Here is a 26,550-nt window from a genome sequence, read left to right as displayed (position 1 = left end):
ATTTGAAGCAAATTAAAGATAATATATTTCAGATTTTTAGTACGTAGGCACTAGTTTATTTATCGAGCAATCATCACTGGTAAAGTGCAACTTTTTTTTATTCATTTTCTTATTCTTCTTAAGTGCGCATAGTAAGGAACCATTTTTCAACTATGTTCCTTACTATGCGCAGCAGTTATAAAACGTTATTTTCAACAAACAATCAACCCTCCAGAGGTCGATATTGAAGGGAACCATCGACTTGTCGACACCTTCGTGATATGGAATAGAAATGCTTTGGAAAATTGTTTGAGGGGACCATCATAGTAAGGGAAGATTAAAAAATGACGTCCATCATATTTTAAGGATTTCTACATTCCGTCCCCTCAATCCCTGTCGCGATTTTTTTACAGTACCTAATGCATGCAATGTCACATTTCCATAGACTCTTCCTCCCCTCAATGATGGACGTAATTTTTGAATGCTCCCTAACCACGCAATAAAAATTTTAATTTTTTAATAATTTAGATTTTTTGTATAGTTTCATGAGTCAATATCGAGTAATGGAACATCGACGTTTAATCGTATTTGCTATATAGAAACGCCTATAAAGTACTGTTATTGATCTGCAATAGGAATCGTTCGACCCGAACCGAACCAAAGAAAATTTGGTTTTTATATTTTCTAGTAAGAATACATAAACAGTCCAAGCTAATTTTCCTTTACACGCCTAGGCTGAACGAAAAAAAGACGCAGTTTGTACCCTTTTTGTATGTTGGTTTAGATTTTAGAAAACTAAGTTAAGACCAAGCTGAGGGTCGTGGGTTCGAATCCCACCGGTCGAGGATCTTTTCGGATTGGAAATTTTCTCGACTTCCCAGGGCATAGAGTATCTTCGTACCTGCCACACGATATACGCATGCAAAAATGGTCATTGGTACAGTAAGCTCTCAGTTAATAACTGTGGAAGTGCTCATAAGAACACTAAGCTGAGAAGCAGGCTTTGTCCCAGAGGGGACGTAATGCCAGAAAGGAAGGAAGTTAATTACATGTGTTGGAAATCATATACACCCCCATTCTTGTTTACATTCGAATGCGCTTTTGATCGAAAATTTCGCACTTTCGTTTACGCTAGCAAAATCAAATTGGCCATGGATTCGATCGAAAGTTGGATCCACCGTAAACAAGAATAGGAGTGATAATGATTTCGATTATTTTGGGAGTTGCTCTTGATGGCATTCATTAACAGTAATTATCATGGATTGAATTATAGATAAAATTCACTTAATGTTAGAAACATTCCACGCTCCACTAGGGACGTAATGCCGGATAAAGTAAGAAAATGAAGATTAATTCAAAGTTCAACTGCTAGTAAAGCTTTTAGTAAAATACTTTAACTGTTATAAAGAATTTATCGAGTGCGCAGAGTTAGGAACCTAAATGCGCAGAATAAGGAGCATTGCAAAAATGAGTGCGCAGAGTTGGGAACACGGACACCCTTAAGAAAAAATAAAAATTTGCAATAAAAATCATTACTTAGTGAAGCTTTTATATTTTTTCCTTATACATAAGTGTTGTCAACGCGCAGTTCCACCGGACTGGCAACGCTTCTACGAATACTATTACAAAGGGAAACTGTAGTACCTATATGGACTTGGCAAACTGTCAAGGAGATGAGATGGCAAGAAATTAGAATAACGAGGCGTGAACAAAGACAAATTGGCACAATTCTTTAATCTAAAACAAACTTATGTCTAAAGTTAGTAAAATCTTAATCTATTGTTAGTTAATGATAAAAGTTAATAAGCTATTTTCTATTAGTACGGTAAGAGTGAATTATTATGAACTGAACATGCTGAATTTCTATTCTAAACTACTTATCTATTAGCTTAACCTAAACGAACGGCGAGCAATTCATTACGGCAGTTAAATCTAAAATCACACAAATAATTAGTTGGTGAGTGATTATTATTTTCGTTTGTATAGTATAATTGAATCAACCATAAAAGATATTAACTTAAAATTAACTTTAGGTATCCATGCAACAATAACCGTCAGAGTATCAATTGTTGTCTGACTCCGAGCGCGTAGTAAACGTGAGTAAAATTTGTAGATGCATTGTTTTATAAAAACTCTTTATTACATAGCTACTCTCCTCTCATCCAGGAATTTTATAACCGCCCCCACATTGAACTCAAATAAACGGTTTATAAAAACGGAATCTGCTCTTTGTTGTATGGTGAGCCAACAAATTATAAAATTCGTTTAGTTCAGCCGAACAAAATGTCTAGCCGCAATACCAGCAAATCAGGCGCATACGGTGGATCGAAAGGCGATAGATCGGATAAGGATAGAAGTGATACTCCCGCCGGAGTAGGAAGCTTACCAGTGGTGACAATTACGACGGAAGAAGTGGTGCAGACTCGCCCAGGATGGTCTTGTAAATCTTGTAGAGAACCCGACGATAGTGCTATGGTGCAGTGCGATCTCTGCCATGAATGGCATCATTTTTCATGCGTGGGAGTGACAGAAGATGTTGAGAAGGTGAGCTGGTGTTGTCCCGAATGCGCCGATGCAACCGGGCTCCAGCAAACAACCTTGACAAGTGGTCAACAACTCCCATCAACGAGTGGTGTAACCGGCAGTCAGAATAAGCAACGCAAACCTAGCGATGGAAAGGCGTCTTCTTCGGAGATAAGACGACCCACGAACACGTTACGAGTAACCACAAGGAGCGCTTCACGAAAGGAAGCTCCCATTTCCGATTTACCGCCAGCTGTAGAAGAAACCGCAGATGTGTCAGCCTTTGATTCTTTACAGAAATCCAATGCAGAACGCGAAAACCAGCCGAAGGGAACTCCGGCCGGGACCATAAGGTCGAGTTCTACACAAAAGTCACTGATGCTGCAACTTCAGAGACTTGATGAAGAAAATGCACTACAGCGAGAATACATACAGAAGAAGTATAGCATTCTCGAGCAAATGAGCAGCCGCTCTGGTTCGTCGTATGGCACAGGTTCCAGTAGAGTCGAGAGTTGGATAAAAAAGACGAATACCCTGCTTCAGGATGGCAAGCTTCATCCAGCTTTTAACGAGCGCTAATGGCTGCCGCCAACAGGCTTGCTTTCTGGTAGGGATTGGTCGATTTGACGTTTGGCTTGGGTCCGCTCAATATAAAACGACTCAAGTCAAACGTCAAATCAACCGATCCCTACTAGAAAGCGAGGCTATTTGCGGCAGCCATTAGTGCTTTTAAAAAGCTGGATACGAAATACTCCAATTCAGTAAGAGTAGCAGAGGATGTAGAAGAATTACCTTTTACGAACCTGTCCGTTCAACAACCAAATTCGCCTCAGTACAGCATGAGACCAGGCCCTAGGTGCACACCTAGCCATGCTAGCCAACTTTTCAGCGATGCTAATAGGTCGTCCGCCAGTCTACCACGTGAAGTCGGAATTCCTGCTTATCGTCCATCGTACCTGCCACTGCCTCAGGGTACTTCAGTATACCCGCCACCTGAACGCAATCGTATGCCATCTCCGATAATCGTTTCCCACCCAAATCCGCACCAGTATCAAGCACCGAACAGCCAACAACTCGCTGCCCGACAAGCGATATCGAAAGATTTGCCTCCGTTCTCCGGACAACCCGAAGAATGGCCGATATTCTTATCAACTTTCACTAATACTACTGCGATGTGCGGATTTACTGATGATGAGAATATTATCAGACTGCAGAAGTGCATGAAGGGTAAAGCGTATGAGGCGGTGAAAAGTTTGCTCATGCATCCGTCAAACGTTCAGCGTGTAATCGATACTCTGCGTATGCTCTTTGGTCAGCCGGAGTCGATTGTACATTCGTTAATCTCAAAAATTAACCATCTGCCAGCTATGAGAGAGGATAAATTTGAAACTATCGTTGAGTTTGCTGTGAACGTCCGTAACTTTTGTGCGACGGTCGACGCATGTGGGATGGAAGAGTATTTATACAACATCTCTCTGTTACATCAGCTCGTTGCCAAGCTTCCACCAACCATCAAGCTGGACTGGGCACGCTACCGCCAAACACTACCAGCGGTGAATTTAGCAGCGTTTGGAAACTGGGTTTACTCTTTAGCCGAAGCAGCAAGCACAATTGCTATTTCTCCAGTTGGTTTAGAGTCAAAGTCGACTCGGGGCGATTCTCGTGGAAACAAGAAAGGAAATGCTTTCCTAAACGCCCATTCTGAATCATCGAGCGTTCACCCTTCATCGGGTAAATTCAAGCCAGCATCGGGTCGAATGGATCACGAGACGTGTCCTATATGCAAAGGCGGGTGCAAGGCAGTTGAAAAATGCAGGCGTTTTCTAGAACTATCCAGAGAATCAAGATGGGCTGCAGTTAGAGAAAGCGGACTTTGCCGAAAATGTCTCCGCAGTCACAAAGGAGTATGTAAGGTGAAACCATGTGGAAAGGATGGGTGTGAACTGAAGCATCATCAGCTACTTCACAATGATAAAAAGGTAGCGACCACGAGTGCAAACGTGTGCACACAGCCGTCCGGACAGCAGTCATCCGAAATAAAAATCGGTACCCAGACACATGATTGCAACGTCCACCGTACAACTTCTAGTTCCGTTCTTTTTCGTTACCTACCGGTAATACTTTATGGAAAAAGTCGATCCGTCGAAACGTATGCGTTCTTTGATGAAGGATCGGAGCTTACACTATTAGATGAGGAGTTGGCAGAAGAACTACAACTTGAAGGTGGCGCTCTACCACTTTGCCTTCGATGGACCGGCGGTGCGGAACGAAACGAAGGTAGCTCCCGAGTTGTCGATCTGGACATCGCTGGAGTTCATAGTCAACACAAAAGGTTCCCCCTTACATCTGTTAGGACCGTCAAGGAACTGCTATTACCATTTCAAACATTGGAGGCTGCAGAATTGAAGCGACTGTATCCCCATCTGCGTGGGCTGCCAATCCAATCATATCGTGAGGCTAGACCACGTATTCTGATAGGAATGAAGCATGTTTCTGTCGGAGTAGTACTCAAATGCAAAGAAGGAAATTTCGAGGACCCTGTTGGTGTCAAGACCCGTATTGGCTGGACGGTTTGTGGAAGGTTGAGTCGTGACGCCGGAGGGTCCGCCCAGTGCATGGTCCACGTATGCTCTGAAAATCAAGATTCAGACGACCAACTTCACCAGGCTATGAAGGCATACTTTGCGCTGGACAGTCTTGGTGTCGCGAAGCCTAATGGGAATCTTCTCCTTTCCTCCGAAGATCAACGCGCCAAATATCTGCTCGAATCGACGACAAAACTTCTCGATAATCGTTACGAAGTAGGATTGCTCTGGAGACACGACAACGTACGACTGCCAAACAATCAAGCGATGGCTTTGCGTAGGCATCAACAGCTCAGAAAGCGAATGGACAGAGATATTGACTTAGCAGAGACTCTCAACGGAAAAATTGCTGAATATGTTGCCAAAGGATACGCCAGAAAGCTGACACCAGAGGAACTTGAACAGTCGTACCCGCGCACCTGGTACCTGCCCATATTCCCTGTTACGAACCCCAACAAGCCAGGAAAGATAAGATTGGTGTGGGACGCAGCCGCCAAATCATTCAACGTTTCATTGAATTCCGCCTTGTTAAAGGGTCCCGATCTGCTATGCTCACTGTTGGCGATACTCCTACAATTTCGCCAAGGTCGAATTGGATTATCCGGAGACATCCGTGAAATGTTCCATCAGATTTTGATGCGAACCGAGGACCAACATTGTCACAGATTCTTCTGGACAGACGAGAACGGCGAATTGGCTGTCTACGTGTTGCAAGTAATGAGTTTTGGGGCCAGCTGTTCTCCTAGCTGTGCCCAATACGTCAAAAACGTAAATGCAGAACGTTTCCGGGCCACCCATCCAATTGCTGTGGAAGCAATAACAAAGCGCCATTATGTAGACGACATGTTAGTGAGCGTCGATGAGGAAAATCAAGCAATACGGTTAGCGGAAGAGGTTAAATATGTGCATTCTCAAGGTGGCTTTGAGATCCGCAATTGGATGTGCAATTCCAGAACTGTTCTTACGGCACTGCACGAAGGTGATACGGCTGAGAAGGATATGGATCTTTCCTCCGAAATTGCCGTCGAGAAAGTCCTCGGAATGTGGTGGAGTACGGAAACAGATGAATTCTTATTCAAAGTAGGGTGGAACCGATACGATTCACTTCTTCTAACGGGCCAAAGACCGCCCACCAAAAGAGAAATGCTCCGGGTCTTAATGACGATCTTTGATCCTTTAGGACTTATCGCACACTTCCTAATATTTCTCAAAATTTTGCTACAGGAAGTGTGGAGATCGAAGGTGCAGTGGGACGAAGAAGTCTCAGGAGATGTGTACAGGAAATGGCAGCTGTGGACAAGCGTTCTTCCCCAAGTAGAAAACGTCCGCCTTCCACGCTGTTACAGCTCTCCGTTAGCAGTAAGCAGCTGTACCGACATCCAACTCCACACGTTCGTCGACGCAAGCGAAAACGGGTTTGCTGCGATAGCGTTCCTTCGATTCGACTACAACGGATCTACGCAGTGCTCTATTGTAGCTTCGAAAGCTCGTGTAGCTCCATTAAAGTTCCTTTCCATACCTCGGTTGGAACTTCAAGGTGCCGTTCTTGGAGCAAGACTAGCGCAGACCATCATCTCCTCTCTAACGCTTCGGATTACTCGACGAGTGTATTGGACAGATTCTCGGGACGTGCTTCACTGGATCAATTCAGATCATCGTCGCTACTCACAATTTGTAGCCTTCCGAGTAAGTGAGATTCTCGAAACATCTGAGCCAGAGGAATGGCGATGGGTGCCGACCAGGCTTAACGCGGCCGACGATGGGACTAAGTGGGACGGAAAGCCGGATCTTTCATCAGACAGCAGATGGTTCACCGGTCCGGATTTTCTATGGTGTTCAGAAACAAAATGGCCTCAAACCCCTCGTCTAGTTTCACCGCCCACTACAGAGCTTCGTCCACACTTGATGGTTCATCGCACGGCTCCACACATTTCACTTATTCGGTACAACAACTTCTCGAACTGGCAGCGCGTACGAAACAGCATGGCATTTGTTTTTCGTTACATCTCTAACTTACGACTGAAAGCGAAACAGCAACAAATTTTTCTAGGACCGCTGACAATGATGGAACTCAGAAAAGCTGAAGCGTATCTATTTCGTGTTGCTCAACAAGAAGGTTTCCCTGACGAAGTAACTACTCTGCAGCAACAACGCTCAACTTCTTCTGTAAAACTTCTTCCAAAATCTAGTCCGCTGTATCAAATGAGCCCATGGTTAGATGAACAGGGAGTTCTGAGGATGCGAAGCAGAATCGGCGCTTGTCAATTTGTCAGTCACGACACCAAGCAGCCAATTATTTTGCCACGTACTCACCACATCACGACGCTAGTAATTATGCACTATCACTACAAATACCATCATTGTAATCACGAAACTGTTATAAACGAACTGAGACAAAAGTTTCACATCCCCCGCATTCGAGTCGCCTTCACCAAGGCACGCAAAGGTTGTCAGCGTTGCAAAAACGAAAATGCGGATCCACAACCGCCATTCATGGCGGACCTTCCAGCAGCAAGACTTGCAGCGTTCACGCGCCCCTTCACATATGTCGGGGTAGACTACTTTGGTCCTCTGGAGGTGGTCGTCGGTAGGAGGACGGAAAAACGTTGGGGAATGCTGATTACCTGCTTGACCGTCCGAGCGATCCACATTGAGCTGGTCTGTTCCCTCAGTACTAACTCATGTATTATGGGTCTACGAAACTTCATTTCTCGCAGGGGTACTCCGAGGAGAATCTATAGTGACCGAGGTACAAATTTCATCGGTGCAAACCGAGAATTAAGTGAAGCTGTGGCTGCAATCAACCAACCTGTGATGGCCGAATTTGTGAGTCCTGATACAGAATGGATTTTCAACCCCCCTGCTGCACCTCATATGGGTGGTTGCTGGGAGAGATTGATCCGTACGGTGAAGACTAACCTAATGGCAATTCGTCCTGCATCGAAGCTCACGGACGAAGAACTAAGGAACACACTCACGGAAATAGAGAATATCGTGAATGCTCGGCCCCTGACCCATGTACCAATCGACAACGATTCTGCTCCAGCGTTGACCCCAAATCATTTTATTCTCGGGTCATCGAATGGGTCTAAACCTCTTTCAACCCTAGATGATAGTGGTTCTACATTACAGCGCAATTACCGAACCTCTCAAATACTCGCCAATCAGTTCTGGAGACGCTGGGTAAGTGATTATCTCCCAGAAATATCCAGGCGGACAAAATGGTTTGCGCACACGAAGCCGCTTTCGATCGGCGACATAGTCGTCATCGCTGACCCAAGACTTCCCAGAAATTGTTGGCCAAAGGGACGAATCATTCTGACCAACAAAGGACGAGATGGATGCATCCGATCTGCCACCGTTCAAACAGCTAACGGAGTGTACGAACGGCCTGCTACGAAGCTGGCAGTCCTTGATGTTCACCGCGAAGCATTATAAGCCAACCGGAAGTTGGCGTACCCCGGGGGAGTGTTGTCAACGCGCAGTTCCACCGGACTGGCAACGCTTCTACGAATACTATTACAAAGGGAAACTGTAGTACCTATATGGACTTGGCAAACTGTCAAGGAGATGAGATGGCAAGAAATTAGAATAACGAGGCGTGAACAAAGACAAATTGGCACAATTCTTTAATCTAAAACAAACTTATGTCTAAAGTTAGTAAAATCTTAATCTATTGTTAGTTAATGATAAAAGTTAATAAGCTATTTTCTATTAGTACGGTAAGAGTGAATTATTATGAACTGAACATGCTGAATTTCTATTCTAAACTACTTATCTATTAGCTTAACCTAAACGAACGGCGAGCAATTCATTACGGCAGTTAAATCTAAAATCACACAAATAATTAGTTGGTGAGTGATTATTATTTTCGTTTGTATAGTATAATTGAATCAACCATAAAAGATATTAACTTAAAATTAACTTTAGGTATCCATGCAACAATAACCGTCAGAGTATCAATTGTTGTCTGACTCCGAGCGCGTAGTAAACGTGAGTAAAATTTGTAGATGCATTGTTTTATAAAAACTCTTTATTACATAGCTACTCTCCTCTCATCCAGGAATTTTATAACCGCCCCCACATTGAACTCAAATAAACGGTTTATAAAAACGGAATCTGCTCTTTGTTGTATGGTGAGCCAACAATAAGATCTATAAGTATTTGCTCCCAAAATTTCAGACTATTGTGTTTAGTTTTCAATTAATTACAGCTGTTTGAAATTTGAAAAGCCTTAACTGCGCAGAGTATGGGGTCTTCACGGTAATTATGAATATGAAGGAAAGGTTCTCGAATCTAGCCACGACAAGGAAAGAAAAATTATTGATTTTGTCGATGCTGCCAAGCTCGTGGTCTATTCAAGACGCCATTGATGAGTTCAAAACCAATAGAAATACAGCAAAAGAGGCAAAACAATTCAAAAATAACTGTCTTGCAACCAAAAATGCTAGGTCGAGTACTTCATTAACAGATGAGACAAAAGAAAAAATAATTCAATATTTTGAAGACGATGAAGTAAGCTATGCCTGGCCAAAAAGATTATGTATCTGTAAAAAAAGATGGAAAGCGTCAAGCAATCCAAAAACGATTAATGATGACTACTTTGAAAGAAGCGTATACACGCTTCAAGGAAATTAACGAAAATATTAAGGTAGGTTTTTCCTCATTTGCAAGCCTTCGTCCAAGGCAATGCAAGCTTCTATCCAATTCAGGAACACATAATGTTTGTGTGTGCACAACACACGAAAATATTAAGCTAATCTTACATAGTTTGAAAAGAATCAATTTATCAAAGGATATTAAAATGTTAACTGGTAGTCTTTTGTGTGAAAATACAACATCAAATTGCTATCTACGATCTTGTTCGGATTGTCCAGATTCTTTATCATTGGAAAATACTTTATTCGCTGAGTATGAAGAAAATTATATTGATCAGTTATCATTTGAGCAATGGGTGACCACGGATGGATAGGTGTGACCTAGAAACTATTGTAAAACCTGTAGATGAGTTTGTGTCATTTTTTGCTTGAAATTAGAAAGTTTAATTCCTCACGACTTTATTAAAACAGAGCAATCCCGCTTTTTAAAAAATACGAAAAATACATTACAAGATGGTGAATTTTTAGTCATTTGTGATATTTCTGAAAACTATAGCTTTGTATTGCAAGATGAAGTGCAGTCCCATCACTGGAACGTACAACAAGCTACAATTCATCCATTCGTTATTTATTTCAATGGAAGTACGCAAATTGAACATTTTAGTTTTATTGTAATTTCCGAAGATTTAAGACACGACTCAGTATCTGTAAATTTGTTCATTGCCAAAATGATTAACTTTTTACGCGTTGATAAGGATAAAGAAATCAGAAAGATATATTTCATGTCTGATGGAGCAGCATCGCAGTACAAAAACCGTAAGAATTTTTCGAGCCTATGTCAATTTGAATAAAAGTACGGAATTGATGCAGAATGGCATTTCTTTGCTACGTCACATGGCAAAGGTCCTTGTGATGCTATTGGAGGAACCATAAAGCGCATGGCCACAAGAGCAAGTTTAGCCAAAGAACGTGAGCATCCAATTACAACTGCAAAAGAACTATTTGATTGGGCGAATCGCAGAAAAGAAGAAGATTTAACAAAATTATCATTTTGTTTTACTACTACTGAAGAGTACGAATTAACGGCATCAGAGCTCAGCGAGCAATATAATAACGCGAAAACGATCCAAGGAACCCAAAAATTTCACTGTTTCATTCCATTGTCAGAAAATAAAATTAAAGCAAAACTATACTCGAACTGTACTGATAATGATGCAAAAGTGTTCGATATTGTAAAAAAAATTGAATAACAATAAATAAATAAATAAATAAGTATTAATAAAATGTTTTCATGATCTCATAACGCATACCCAAATCCAAAACTTTTAAAGTTTATATATAAAATTTAGAAACTCATCGATCATACTCTAAAAAAAAATATCCTGATAAAAAAAAAATATTTTCGTGTAATCTGTTAATTCATTTTAATTTATACATATATACATATACATATAATATTTATACATATACATAATATTTATACATATAATATACATAATACTAATGAATACATGAAAACGACTTGTTTAATTCACGCAAGGCCCTTGACAATAAAATCACCAACAAACTGCGGTTCCCGTAATAATTTACACCGAAAAAAAAAAATTCTACTAAATGTGAAAATTGTGACATGTTTGAAATGTTATAACTTTTTTGTTTATTGGTTTACCATCACCAAATTTTTATGGTAGATAGCTAATATAATGGACCGTTTTCCCTCAAAAAATTACGTTGGTATTCCGATAGGGTTTTGAGATATTTGATTTTTGTGTCAAAAATTATGTTTTTTTAATGCAAAAACAATTTTTTTTACTGTGTGTATTTTTTTTGGAATCTTTATTTAGTTGTCTAACTTTGTTTCTTTAGTTGTCTAACAATCGAACGAACCGTTTTTGCTGTGCAGCTTTTTGAATATTTTTGAACCATTTTCACATACACCCTTTTGAAAAGTTAGTCGTGACTCAACTTGAAGATTTGATATCGGAAAATGACGATTTAGATGGAACTGGAAAACTGTGCAAAGTTTCAGCTCAATAGAAAAAAATGAATTAAAAAAATTACCAAATTTTGGTGCTGTTACTTGGAATCACTCAGATTTGTTAAACCCAAAATCTCATAACAAAAAATTGTCGGCAGTGCGCTTAATTTAGAAGCAAACGAGTTCGTGTTTTTTTTTCTGTGTCGCCGGAGTGACTTCAGCCGAGGATGGTGAGCTCGTTTCATGCGATATAAACGCGAATTGATAATTGGTGGAATTGTCGCGTAATAGTCTCTGAAGGTTTCTCTGGAGCATCTAGAATGGTGCACCAGGATTTACTGACAGCAGATTAAGGCAACAAAGTAACCATAAAGACAGATACTATAGTGACCTTACATAAAAAATAGAATTAGCATTACAATATTAATCAAGATTCTGAAAAGAGACCCGCTTACCTAAGAAATGTATTGTGCATTCGAATAATCGCTGCAACGTCGCTCAACAATCGCGTCGCTGGACTGGCGAGTGCTTTGCAGTTTAGTGCTCCAGCGACGCATTAAAACAGCCTGTGTCGCTCAAGCACTAACTTGATAAGGTCGTCAAAGTACAGCAACGTTCTGATTGTGTGAAAAAGTTGAGCAAAGTTTGTGTTCGTTCTAGATTTTGCCTGCACTGACAATACTATGTTTCGTACCTGTTGTAAAATTTTCTCTCCTCCTTATTTTTTATTTATTTTTTTATGAATATTCAAAAAAAAAAATGTAAAAAAAATGGAATGACATGTATGACACCCAACTGGAACTGGGAACTGCACTTGCCTTTACCAACTTGTCCATCTAAAGTTTTACTTCCTTGCCTAAACATGTGTTGTGCTGAATAAATAAAAATCATTAAACAAATAAAGGACAACATCTCAAGACAGCGACGCAGCCGAAAATTTTAGGATATTGTGTCACAAAAAGGACATATTCTACCATATATTAATGATTAAAAATAATTTCCCTGTTGGGGCCGAAATTCCCTGAGAATTCCAGTTTTTTTTTTCCAGGTTGAACAAAATTCCCTGATTTTTTCAGGTAGTAATCTCTAAAATATAAGTTTTTAGCTGGTGTGTGTAACAGTTCTTTTATGACGTCATCACTTTAAAGAAACGGTTTGTGGCAAACATGTTGTATGAATACTATTAATACAAGTTATTATTATTTGCCTTAATATAATGGCGAATTTGCCACTGAAACATACTACAAGGTACCAAGATAAGAATTCTAAGGCGATCAAGAGTAACTAAAACAATTAAATGAAACATATTCCCAGATGGTAACGGTACCACAATACTAATACCACAAGAGTGTCATAAGTATTAGCAGCCTTATGCAAAATTATGTTTTTTTTTTCATATTCGTTCCACAGGTATCCAATGGTCTACACATCATCCACATCCACATCATCTTCTGTTTTCACCGACTGGCCCGAATTTGGTGTCCTGACCGTACTGAGCAGTTGCAACGCCAACGGATGATCCTGATGCTTCTTGGTCCGAAGATGACAGATCAGGAGCTTCCTTTCGGCGAACTCCTTATCGCAAATCGGACACTGAACCGCATTATTGCTATCGTGTTTCTGCTCGTGCACTGTGCAGGATTGTTTGCTTTTGAAGGTCATACCACAAATCTTGCACTTGTGATCGGTTGGAAAGTGGACTTTACCCAAGTGGATCCCAATGGCTCTGGTAATCAGCCCGCAGAGGTTGCATTTTCTCAGTTTGGTGCCTTTATCAACCACGGTATAGTATTCCTTCCAGTCGTTTTTGGGTTCATAGTCGGGATTATCGAGGTGTATCTTCTCATGGTTACGGTGAATTAACTCCGAGCCAAACATCCTCGGACAGTAACTGCATTTGAATGCCTTATCACAATGGAACGTTTTAACGTGAATTTGGACACTATGAATCGAGGAGAGCTTCTTTTTGCAGATGTGGCACTCGTATTTCCGAAGTTTTTCGTGTCGGTTCTCGATGTGCCTTTTTAGTTTGCTTCGTTCCTTGAAGACCTTACCGCAAATTTCACAACTTACTGCAGTTGTGTGTAGTTTCATGTGATGGAAGAGTGAGGATTTCGAAGGAAACACCTCTCCACAATGTTGGCATGTCTGAGAAAGTTGCGACTTGTCTTCTGAGTGATGAAGTTGCACGTGCATAGCGAGATTATTGTTATGAGTGTATCGCTTATCGCAATAGGGACATTTCACTGGATTTAAATGTTGCTTCTTGTGACTATTCAAAGCCAGTGCGGTTTTGATGACCACCTTTTCCATGACACATTCCGGACAAGTGAACGGCAGCAGATCCAGATGACTACTATTCAAATGAGCCAAGAGAGCTTCGGGAGTGCCATGGGAATCACTCATGCAGATGTAACACTTGTAATCGTACTTTCGTGGACGGTCAGGACTTATGCCTCGCAGACGAGGACGACCTGGCTTCCTTGTGTTAATGCCTTTAGGCTTTCTTCGCTTAGGAAGTTTCTTCACTGATGATTCTTTGTCAGCTTTATCTTGCTTTTCAGGCTTCCATTCCTCGTCATCTTCTGCCACCTCTTCTTCGATATCAGTTTTTAAATTAGCCAGTTCCGAAGTAGCTAGTTCATCTGATCCTTCCAGTGCGTTACTTTCGTCGTTTGGTAGCTCTGATTCCAGATACTCTTCTTCCATGTATTCCTCTTTCACAGAAATATCTTCGACATGCCTGAAAGCAAATACTGATTAGATTGTGGACGAAATCTTTAGTGTTAATAACAACGTACAAATCTTGTGTGAAGGCATTTTCCAGAAGATCCAGGTCGACCTCTTCCTCTTTGATTTCGACTGGCGCTTTTTTGTGGAACAGCTGGCGGAGCTTCTGGTCGTTGTTGCGATAATTCTCGACCGTTTCGTACATCTTCAGCAGGGTCGTGGAGCACAATCTGCAAATCTTTTGCGGCATACCGTCGTTGACTTCCACCTTAAGAAAAAATACGCATGTAATCAGACATTGGGCCGTATGAATAAAATGTAGTAAAGTTGAGTTTACTACAATCTCGGTAGTAAACGCTATATGTGGAACACGAGTGGAATATGTTTGTGTCATTTTCCTTTCTACACCTTTCGAACATACTACAAACAACGCGTTGCTATGAATAAAGGTAGCATTTACTACAAAGCTACTGGTAGTTAGCTTAAGAGGTTGCTACTCATGCTTTGAGATTGCGAAATTGAATGGAATAATTTACTTTTGAGTAAAAATCATGGGAAAACGATATGAGTTTTGATATTTCGGAAGGTATTTTGAGTTTTGCTTAGGAGTTCTGAGGTGACCAAAAAAAATGGGCCCCGCCAATTCTGAGATTCCGGTAAGATTACTGGCAGCAGCAATTTGTAATATCCGTGTAAACTCTGGAATTACGATAATCATGTTATTTTCTAGGAATTTTAGGATGTCGGTAGGAATTCAGATATTTATAATGTAATTCTGAATTTAACGTGTAAATTCTGACATCTCAGATTCTCAGATTTCCTTTGAAATTCCGGAATTCCTGTAGGAACATTGGGATTCCCATAGGGATGTCGGATTTTTTATGATAATTCTGGAAGTTTAAATACCATTTTAGGAATATTGCGGAAATATTAGAAATCTGGTAAAAACTTTAGAATTGGGGTGGGAATGGGATTCCGGATATTAATCTCTTAGAATTCTGTGGGTATCTTTGAGACGGTATTTCTGTAAGAATCTATGAGATTGCGGTGGGATTCCTGCGAATTATTGTGTGAATATTTGTAATTCTGAATACAATCTTTGTAATTACTGTAAAAACCTTTAAGATTCCGTTGATCTCCAGTTCCGTTGGAATTTCAAAGCAAAGCTTTAATATAAACCTTTTGAATGTCGGTTAATATTTTATAGATTTCAATGGGATTTTTTGTGAAATCGATAAGAATTTTAATAATTTAAAAGGGAACCCTGGATTTTTAGGAGAGATCCTCATTGAATTCTTACGACTACAAATGGAATCACTACAATTCCCATTAAAATCTCTACGTTTTAAGTTCTAGAAATTCCAAGGATACTATCAGAAACCCCACCAAAATAACGAGAATATCACAGAAACACTTAGAACTTCCGGAATTCAACATGCTGTTAAGAAAACACACGGGGAGCATCAAAATTCTACCTCTCTAAATTCTATTCTCAGTATTGGTGCTAGAAAATATGTAATTCCTAATTTGATAGCTGTAGTCTCAAGATCTCTTCATAGATGTTAAGCTAATATTAAAAAAAAAACATCAATCGCTGGCGTTGGCGAAGACCGAAAACCACTCAGAAAATTCTTTGATGTACCATCATCATAAAATCACAGACAAACATACGTCACACTCTCATCATTGTCCATCGACCACCATTTTAACCGTCAATTCAAAAATATGGTAGGTGGCCAATTCACCACTCGCAGCGCTCTCATCGTTTTTGTTCGCGTTTGACATTTACCCACTACCGCCATCTGTTGGCCCGTCGGCCAAATACACTAATTTTAGCATTGGGCGTACATGTCCTCGTGACTATTATTTTGATCGAGATTTGTTCTAAGTGTTACCCCGCATAGAAAATTACACTTTGGCCTACATTCCAAACAATAAATAGCCTATAACTGTTATTGTTAATGTGTCCCAAATAGTAGTTTTTATGTTGTACTGTATGATACCTTCAATTTAAAACAATAAGAAACGGATTAAGTAATCTATACTAAACAGTAACAACTCATTATACAGTGCAAATACTGTTGAACAATTTGAGAATTGAAACTTGTGACCATTAAGTATAATAAATGACCTATTTGGGAAATGGTGCTTTGTTTTTTCGAAAAAATGCACTATAATAAGTTTGTACTTAGAATTCACGTAGATCGTGCTGAAAATCATGAAATGATTATTTCTCAGATTCAATTGATGAAGAATAGGTCAATTCAAAGACTTTATTGTCCCACTAAAACGGAGTAAAAAAAATGCAATCTTGAACATTTAACCCTGCATTTAACGCATTTTCAAAACATATAATAAAATAAACTATGTGATCTTAGTAGATGTTTTTTTAGAGTGTGTTGTTCTCAGTAGCTGGGCGATCGAAAACATTGAATTTCATTTACGGTAAGTTATTAGTTTTTTATTTGAAAAATGCTAAAGTAATTCTAATGTTGATAATAATTTTACAGATTTTGTGAGATGGAACCAGTTTTACATACAGAAATGTATCAAAACAGACTGAAGATTCGCTTTCGGAACGGCTTATTGTGGATGCCACCAACTCAGGTTATTGAACACCGCTGTCGAGGTCGCTGGATCTGATTCGTAAGATGTTAGAAGATAACCTCCCCCGAGTGCTTACGGGATGAATCTACAAGACTTCGGAATCAGAACGGAAGAGCGTGGCACTGAAGTTTACCGTTCAGTCGATCGCTTCTGAAAGCAGTTACACATCCGGCATCCGGTGACGAAAGATTGCGTGAAGCGAAAAACCACCGTTTGGTGCATTTTGTCTGCAATTAAGACAAGGAGCTAAAATGTGCGAACAGATGACCGCATTTGAACCCGAAGTATAATGTAAGCACTTAGAATTGTACGTCGATGTTGATTTGATTAAAGTGTAAAATTTCTAGTTCCAGATACACGATTCAGAGAACCGGAATTAAAAAATGCACGCCGGTAACGAAGCGCTGGCGAACCAAGGAGTTTTGACTGACACTATTTGAATACAGAAAGGTTGTACAGTTTTTCTCGACGGATTTAATAAATAATGTATACTGTGGATATGCGCTAAATCCTATTGGAAATTAAAACACATTGATTTACTTCCAAAATTATCACAAGTAAAATTGTATATTTAGAGAAACTTGTATTTTGTTCACTGATTCATTATAGCTTCCAACATTTTTAGTCAGTAACTAAATCATCTAGGATCAAAATACCATTATGCACAATAAATCAATTATAACACAAACAATTTTCGTTAATATTCAAATTATATGGTTAAACAATTCCACTACTGTTTGCTTTACACTATTTTGCCTAGAAAAAGGATAGTATATTCACTGTTTGTCAAACTGTGGACGAACAAATTTGTTCGAGAAAATCGACGTTTTTTTATGGTTACATAACTTAACCGCCTATTCCCCACATTGTTATTTTTCCAATTACCATTTACCGAACTGTCGAAATCGTTCCCGGTAGTGTTGGTTTATTGTTATTTTGGATGCTTTACGAAACTGTTTAAAAATTGTCGCAAGTTGTTGTGGATAGTTTGGGGAACAGTGACAATATGGTTCTGGTTTATGCGGGACGTCTGTTTGTCTGTGATAAAATCATAGACATAAAGAGAATACCAGACTAATCGCAAAATTACACTACAAATCTTGTCAAATTACAGCACCTTCATGATTTTGTGCAAATTGTCTCGTAATCGATTAGATTCCATACATTTCCGCCATATGCATGATTGTATTAATTTTAAGCGTCACTCTGAATAGATTGTTCTTTACGTGCAGAATCACTCTGCACCCTGAATGGAAATTTCTTAACGTGCAGCTTCAGTCACTGCTCATGTTCGAAAGTAGTAAGTACTACATGTTCGAAAAGTTTTTTATTCATACCAAAAGTGTAGTGAACTTTGTGGATTTTGTTTTTGAGTAGATGCTACATGTAGTAAAGTTCAACGTTTTTTATTCATATCACCCATTAGATATACTTGTTTTAGAACAAAAAAAACTAAACGAAATGATATTGAACACGAGACAATCATAGACGATATCTATAATGAAAATTTGGCGCCCATGCTTTCGAAAACAAACAGTTTTTCGATAGTAGTTTGAATATTTATCAATTATTTTACATTCCACTATGGGAATTTACAAGTAAATTGATTGTTTATTAAGAGGTTTATTATTGAATCATTAGTTCGCTATTGGATTGATCTGATGAGTATGGAATTATATCACTATTGCATAGTATTCAATAGTGCTCTCAAATCACCAACCGCTTCCTCTGGTCAGTGGAGAGCGGTCTCCGAGGGAGCGATCATGCAACGATAATGTTAACCTTGGAAAACACTTCGGCACCCGAAACAACGCGGCGACCGCGCTGGTTGTATGAGCAAGCAAATTGGCCGGATTTCCAAACATCGCTCGAAACCGAGTTGGAACACCACCCTCCCATGTCCGTCTCGGAGCTATCCGCCCTCATTAACGATGTTGCGTCTATTACCATCCCTAAAACAAACCCCAACCCGGGACGTCGCGCGCTCCACTGGAGGACCGATGAAGCAAAAAAAGCAGTCAAGGCCCGCAGGAAAGCGCTCCGGGCCTTCCAACGGACAAAAAAGAGACTTCCCGAAGACCATTCGGGCTAGACCCTTGCCCAAGAAAGCTACCAGGTTGCCCGTAACACCTGCCGTCAGGTGATTCGAGAGGTCAAAGACAAATCCTGGACAGACTTCCTGGTCGGCATTATCGAAGAGCAGTCGTCATCTGAGCTCTGGCGGCGCATTAACTGCTTCAATGGCAAAAGACGGGCCAAAGGTATGGCCCTAAAATTGACGGTGTTACAACAAAAGACCCGGGTGTCATAGCCGACGTTCTGGCGGATGCTTTTCATGAACTCTCATCCATTCAAAAATATTCCGAACCTTTCCTCAAACGCCACCCTTAACCAGAAACAGCGGTTCACCTTTTCCAAGTTCCTCCAGACAAAGGCAAACCTTTCAACCGTCCTTTCTTGCTCAAAGAGTATGAGTACGCCCTTAAAAAAGCAAAGGGAAAATCAGCTGGACCCGACGAAATCTTCCTCCGAGCGGTAAAGCCGCATTACTGGCAACCATCAACAATGAGTGGACCGCCGGTACGCTTCCTGATAGCTGGAAGCACAGCTATGTCGTGCCCATACCAAAAAAGCTCCCGTCCCGCCAACGATGTTGGAAGCTACCGGCCAATCGCTCTGACGAGCTGCGTGGCCAAACTCATGGCCAAAGAATGGCAAACCGCAGACTGATAGAGCACCTCGTGGATAAGAAAAAGCTGGACCATCGGCAGCATGCCTTCCGACCAGGGTACGACACTGGCACTTATCTGGCCTCTCTCGGCCAAATCTTAGACGATGCTCAGAAGAATAGAAGAATAGCGGAAATAGCAGCACTTGATCTGGCCAAGGCCTATAACCGAGCCGAGCGTGGACACCCGGAGTGCTTGACAAACTAGCCCGCTGGGGAATAACAGGTAACATGCTTTTGTTTGTCAAGAACTTCCTTGACGGGCGATCATTCCAAGTTGTTGTGGGAAACCACAAATCCAAGGTAGTGAGAGAAAAAACCGGCGTACCACAGGGATCAGTGCGGTTACCCTGTTCCTAGTGGCAATGAGCGGCGTATTCTTGGCGCTCCCAAAGGGGATCTTCATCTTACTGTTGCCGACGACATACTATTATTCATTACAGGGAAACATCCCAAGAGCATCCGACGCAAGCTGCAGGCTGCGGTATCGGCTGTGACCAAGTGGGCACAGGACGCCGGTTTCGACATCGCCGCGGATAAGTGTGCAAGGCTGCACGTGTGCCAAAACAAGCACAAGCCACCACAAAAACCAATCACGATCAATGGCAGACCAATGCCAACAAGAAAAACCGCCAAAGTCCTCGGTGTGAACATCGATCGGTACTTGACATTCCGCACTCACTTCGACCGTGTCAATGAGGCCTGCAAAAACCGGGTGAGGCTGATCCGTAGTATCTCAGATAGACGTACCACAAGCGACAGAGCAACCCGACTGCGCGTAGCTGACGCCATAATCAACAGTCGACTCCTTTACGGAATCGAGCTAACCTGCCGAGCATTCGACACAATGGTGTCCTGCCTGTCTCCGACATATAACAGTATTGTGAGAACACTATCGGGCCTACTTCCTTCAACTCCGGCCGCCGCTGCTTGCGCAGAAGCCGGTATACTTCCTTTCCGTTACAAGGCAGCGATGACAATTTGCAAACGTGCAGTCAGCTATCTGGAGCGAACGGCGGGCGACGGACAGGTTTGCTCTAACGAAGAGTGGGTCAACTATGTCCTGAGAGCTGTGGCCGGTTCCACGCTTCCCCCGGTGGTCGTGTAGGACCGAGAAGCTGGAAGGCCAGAGAGATCACTTTCGACTCCTCGATCAAATCCCAATTCAGAAGAGGCGCAACCTCTGCAGCGGTTAAAACATGCTTCCGGCAAATATTGGAGGAACGATACAGTGACACCGAAGTACGCTACACAGATGGTTCCAAGCTAGCGGGCCGAGTGGACATTGGTATCCACGGCACCAGCTTAGATCTAGCATACCGCCTGCCAGAACAGTGTTCGGTGTTTTCCTCCGAAGCAGCAGCAATCTACCTTGCGGTCGCTAAGGATAGTCAGGCTCCGGTCCTTATTGTGACTGACTCTGCTAGCGCCCTGTTAGCGATTGGATCATGTACCAACAGGCACCCTTACATTCAGGCCACGCAGACTAAACTGGACAACAGAAGCGGACCAATAACGTTCATGTGGGTACCCGGTCACTGCGGCATAATCGGCAACGAACGCGCCGACGCACTTGCTAGCCTCGGCCGGCAAAGCCGTTTTCGAACAAATGAAGTCCCGGGTGAAGACATCAAGGTCTGGGTAAAAACCACTATATGGAAGGCATGGGCGACTGAGTGGACGCGTGACAGATCCTCCTTCCTCCGACAAATCAAGCCTGACGTCATACCGTGGACGGACGTACGTGACTGGAGAGAGCAAAGGGTTCTAACACGCCTGAGAAGAGGCCACACCCAAGCAACCCACAACATGGGGGACGGCAGGAATTTCCGGAAGTTTTGCGAGACTTGTAACACCAGGAACACCGTCGAGCACATCATCAGCAACTGCCCTGTCTACGAATATCCCATTACATTACATCCACCAGCCAAGCGTTTCAAAATGACTCAGCCTGCGAGAGAATCCTACTTAACTTCCTCAAGGAAGCAGGTATCTTCAACGAGCTTTGACGAACTTTGACGAGTTCGAAGAATACAGTCAAACACCCCACTGGGCAACTAACACAGCAACGGACACGGACACGAAAATTGCACTGAAACGGTAACACAAAAACAGGAAACGAATGATTTACGATGAAGACCTAGGATGGAACAAAAAACGGACTGAGATTTGGATTACGTTTAAAATTGTACAGCAACTTTGGTGAGAGATACCCCTCTGGTACCCTAATTTTTTTCTTTTCTTTTTTTCACCGAGTTGAGCCAGCCTCGGGCTGCAAATCTCGTTAGTAAAGATAATAATAATAAGAATAATAATAATAATCAATCACCGTTTATCAGTTGAGCAGATCCGGGGCCCAACCGGTCGTCTACCAGGAGCTCAGCTCGGATCATTATCCGGTGGTGGCCGACGTTGGGTCCTCGGTCAACCGGCATCTCACGACTCGGGGCAACTATCATCGTGTCAACTGGGACCAGTTCCGGCAGTGTGTCGACTACGAGGTGCGACCCGAGACATCTGATGACGTCGATCGGCAGCTGCAGGCCATCGAAGAAGCGATCTCACAGGCCAGAAAACGACACGTGCCTGCAACCAGTTAGGTGAGCAACAATGTACCAATTGATAGACTGACTAAAGATTTGATCCAATTGGCCAGAATGTTGGACCTCAGAAATAAAAATTTTGCTAATAAGATCCGTGACTGTGCTCAGCCGTTCTGGAAGCTAACAAAAAATAAAAAAAAAACAAACCTAGGTCCATTCCACGGTTGGTTCCACTAGATACCAATGGCCCAGTAGATTGCTTGATAACGCCTGCTGAGAAGGCAGCAGAAATAGGTCGACATTTCGTCAGCTCACATAATCTTGGACGCAACATCATCAGTCCGCATGAAGCTGCTGTATATAAGCATGCAAACAACCTCCATCAGATTCCCAACGACTTCTCGGAGGAGTTTGAGATCTCAGCTGACGACCAACATCCTGCTCAACGAACAGTTTGGTTTCCGAAGCGGTCGATCAACCGTGCACCAACTGTCCCGAGTCACCAACATCCTCAGACGGAACAAGTCCTTATCCAAAACCGCTGCCATGGCTCTGCACGATGTCGACAACATCTGGCATGATGGCCTGATGTTCAAGCTTCAACAATATAATCTTCCCAGCTACCTGTTGAAAACAGTGAATAACTATCTGTCAGCGAGGACATTCTGGGTTTCACTAAACGGAGCAATTTTCGATGCGCACAACATCATCGCAGGCGTTCCCCAAGGCAGTATCCTCGGGCCCCTGCTATGCCCACACTCCCAGGAGGCTGTTCGTAGATGACACCTCCATTGTCTACAGTGGAAGAGTGATCAGAGCGCTCATGGCAACACTCCAACGAGGCCTGGATGTCCTGACAGAATACCTCACCAACTGGAAGATATGTATTAACGCGGCGAAGGCCCAGGTCATCCTCTTCCCCCACTCCAAATCCCCCAGACTTGTTCCGGCTGAGGATTGCAAAATTACCCTAAACGGCACAGCGGAGGAATGGTCCGCCGAGGCCGATTATCTAGATTTGACTTTGGACAGCAAGCTGATCTTTTGACAACAAGTTGACAAAACGGCTACGAGGTGCAGCACAATGCTGCGAATGTTGTATCCCCTCATAAACCGAAAGTCGACACTGTCCCGAAAAAACAAGCTTGCTGTCAACAAACAAATCATTCGTCCCGTGATCGAATACGGCATGCCGGTCTTGGAGAGCTGCGCTAAAACATATCACCTTAAGCTCCAGAGGGTTCAGAACAAGTTTCTGAGAATGGCTCTGAACGCTCCTTGGCGATTGCGAAATTCTGATGTCCACCACCTGGTCGAGATACAGACTCTCGAGGATCGCTGTAGTGAGTCTATCGAGAGGTACAGGGCTCGTTGCCGCACGTCAGACCACCAGGTCGTTCGAGCTATAGTCGCCCCCCCCCCCCCCCCCCCTAGGTTATCAGATTTTGTCTGTGTCAATAGTAGTTAGGTTATCAAATTTTCTTTAAAATCACCAGAACTCCAAACGAGCCAAATTGGAAGATTGAGGTCATATTATCATAACATTTACGGTGCTTACAGAACGAAGCCACACCTCAAAATTTCAAGAGCACAAGACTCGAGAACCAAACAGCGCTCCGCGTTGAAAATTTATCCCACTGGTCACCACCAGCAAGCAAACAGCTTGATTGATTTTCAACGTAAACTGTTGTCAGATTCTCCAGTCTTGTGCACTTGGGTCCTAAAATGTTGAATGAAATCTTGTTTTTATTTAATGACACGAAAGAGCATGTTACTGCAACTATTTTAGCAATTTTTCCCGCTCAAATGACGGCTATATCATATTTAAACTTTAATTTAAAAATTGGGGCCATAAATGAACCTTGACAATTTTGATCATGTTTCACGTTCGCCCAAAATTTAAGTTTAAGCCAAGGAGTGTGACAAAATCTAAAAAAATGTTTTTTGGACTCAAACAAAAGAAAAACATTGAAAAATTGAGTAAACATGTGTTTTTGGCCTAAACTTAAGCGTTTGGCACTAAAATTGGTACAGGTCTTTAGGACCCTATTCGAGGTTTGGCTTCGTTTTATAATCACCTTAAAATACCAAAATCAAAATAACAAAACCCGGATTGAAAGGCCCTTGGCCGACTATATTAGCTGTAACAAGAATTGTCAAAATCAAACTAATCATGAAAATAAAGAAGAATTTAACCGAACTGAATTCGGTTTCATTCTATTTTCGCTGTCGAGCTGGTAAGAGCTCCGCCGAAGCTGCTCAGCTCCTCGCTACCTGTGCCACAGAGCTCTTGATCATCAACCTGCTGCAAATCCAGCGTCCGGATTGTGAAATCGCTCAAGATTTCTAAATAGACTCGCGCTTCCAAAATTGGCCCTCGCGGGGTCAAGCCAAGCGTGACAAGCCTTACAAAATTTTCGGAGGACTCATACAATAAACGTGACAAAGGGTGGGAAGGGGGATCTAAAAAAAAGTTGAAATTTAGCGTGACATAATTTGTGTACCATCCCTAATGCTCATCTTGTGCATCCCTTGCCAAGGCATCAATTTCATATACCTAATTTCCCAGATCAGAAAGCGAAGAATACGAAATTGTCTGTGGTTAAATGATTTTTTTAAAATAGCTTTGACCTCAATGGATGTGCAGAAAATATAAAAACTACAAATAGTTGTTTGACATTACCGACGAAAATCAGCCTTTTTCGAAAAATCTCAACGGGGCAATTCCTAAACGACGTTTCTCAAAGTTCCTCATATACAAAAGTTTAATTGTAACAGCCTTAGCTACTATTTGAAGATTCAGCCCCCAAGTTTACCGACAAAGTTAAATTTTTGGGACACCCTAATGGTCACGTCACGTCACCGCTTATATGTCAACGAGTGAACTTGTGCATTGGTCCACACGCTGTGAACTAGACTATGGACCGATGCACGAGTTCACTTTTTGACTTTTGAGCGGTGCCGTATGGATCAGTGCACGAGTTCATTATTTGACGTTTGAGCGGTGCCGTGTTATTTACGTGACCATGGAAACGAGTGAATTCGGCACCGCTCAAACGTCAAATTAGTGAACTCGTGCACGAAAAGGTGTTTCGTGCAACAAGACCGGCAGATGGCGGTAGTGTGAAACGTCAAACGCAAAGAAAAACGATGCGCGCTCCTCTGGTTGTGAGATTTGTAACATAACGAATTTGAAATGATCGTTAAATGAGTGGTCGATGGAAATTTCGTCAGTGTTACGTCTGTTTGTCTGAGGTTTAAGCATCAACTCACATCAAGGCGTCGATAAGCGCGTGGTGTACGCACGGGCCTTTCGATCGCTAGGTTTTTGATTCGATTCCAGGTTGCCGCGAAAATATTTTTTGTTCTCAAAGTTTAGTTTCATAAGGCAAAGCTATGAATTTCAACCCGATTTATTGTGGCGAATTTTCATAAGTGGTTCCTATGTATTTCGATAATCCAGCCTGAGTTTACGTAACCCTGGCGTGCAACTAACTCGACGAAAGTATAACATTTCTAAAAAGTATTCGCAATAGTGTATCAATAATGTGCCATCGAAATATAATTTTACTCGGGTTCACTCCTAGCCAATCCTCACCTGCAGCCGCGAAATGTCGAAGATGATGTCCGGTAACGATCGACCATTTTCCGCCCGTGTCTCGAAGAGAGGCCTCAAACGTCCCTTTGTCCCGCAACACAAGCGGCACATTTTCTCAACATCCGGATCGGTCATTTTCGGCGCTTTTTGCAAGAAAAGAACTATTTTTTGGCAAAAGATTTCGCGTTTGTTTATCACTTTCACACTGCCAGCTGCAACTTTCCGACGATTACTGATGCCAACTGACAGCAAAACAGTCATCAAATGTCATCATCAAAACGCATGGTGGCGACACCTTTGTTTCGAAGCTTACACGCTCGTTCAGATCTACTCAAAAGTGAGTAGATTTCGACTCACTTCGGAACAAAGTGGAACTACCCAAAAGTGAGTAACACCATCGTTACTCACTTTAGAGTAACATTGTCAAATGTCAATATGGGAGTAACACTTACTCACTTCGTTTAATCTGAAATTTGCGAAAGTGAGTAGATGTCACTCACTTCAGGAAATAATATTTTTGGAAATAAATTTATTATGTTATTCATAAAATCAGGAGAAATATACAAAAATCATAACATTTATTCATTATCTCTTACATTACTATATGAATAATACATGATAACAAGTAAAAAAAATGATATTTATGTTGAAAATTTCGCTGCTCTGGAATGGATCCCCGGA

General features: G+C 41.8%; 1 protein-coding gene and 2 long non-coding RNA genes across 3 annotated transcripts; 2 read left to right on the top strand and 1 right to left on the bottom strand.

Moving 5' to 3' along the window:
* Nucleotides 1–1,558: 1,558 nt before the first annotated feature.
* On the top strand, nt 1,559–2,473 carry LOC110674584. The gene is made up of 4 exons (XR_002499011.1): nt 1,559–1,804; nt 1,868–1,936; nt 2,013–2,075; nt 2,146–2,473. It is a non-coding gene; the product is annotated as an uncharacterized LOC110674584 (long non-coding RNA).
* A 6,053-nt stretch (nt 2,474–8,526) lies between these two features.
* LOC110674583 lies at nt 8,527–9,409 on the top strand. The gene is made up of 4 exons (XR_002499010.1): nt 8,527–8,809; nt 8,873–8,941; nt 9,018–9,080; nt 9,151–9,409. It is a non-coding gene; the product is annotated as an uncharacterized LOC110674583 (long non-coding RNA).
* Nucleotides 9,410–12,769: 3,360 nt separating this feature from the next.
* LOC5572739 (zinc finger and BTB domain-containing protein 41) lies at nt 12,770–26,124 on the bottom strand. Its single transcript, XM_021856344.1, has 3 exons — nt 25,870–26,124; nt 14,465–14,661; nt 12,770–14,406 (listed from the first exon to the last, which is right to left on the bottom strand). Exons 1-3 carry the CDS (start codon nt 26,002–26,004, stop codon nt 13,086–13,088), a joined length of 1,653 nt encoding a protein of 550 aa, XP_021712036.1. The 5' UTR covers nt 26,005–26,124; the 3' UTR covers nt 12,770–13,085.
* Nucleotides 26,125–26,550: the final 426 nt, after the last annotated feature.

This window comes from Aedes aegypti, chromosome 1 (genome assembly GCF_002204515.2).
Source record: "Aedes aegypti strain LVP_AGWG chromosome 1, AaegL5.0 Primary Assembly, whole genome shotgun sequence".
NCBI lineage: Eukaryota > Metazoa > Arthropoda > Insecta > Diptera > Culicidae > Aedes > Aedes aegypti.
This window is presented reverse-complemented; position numbering and strand designations above follow the sequence as displayed.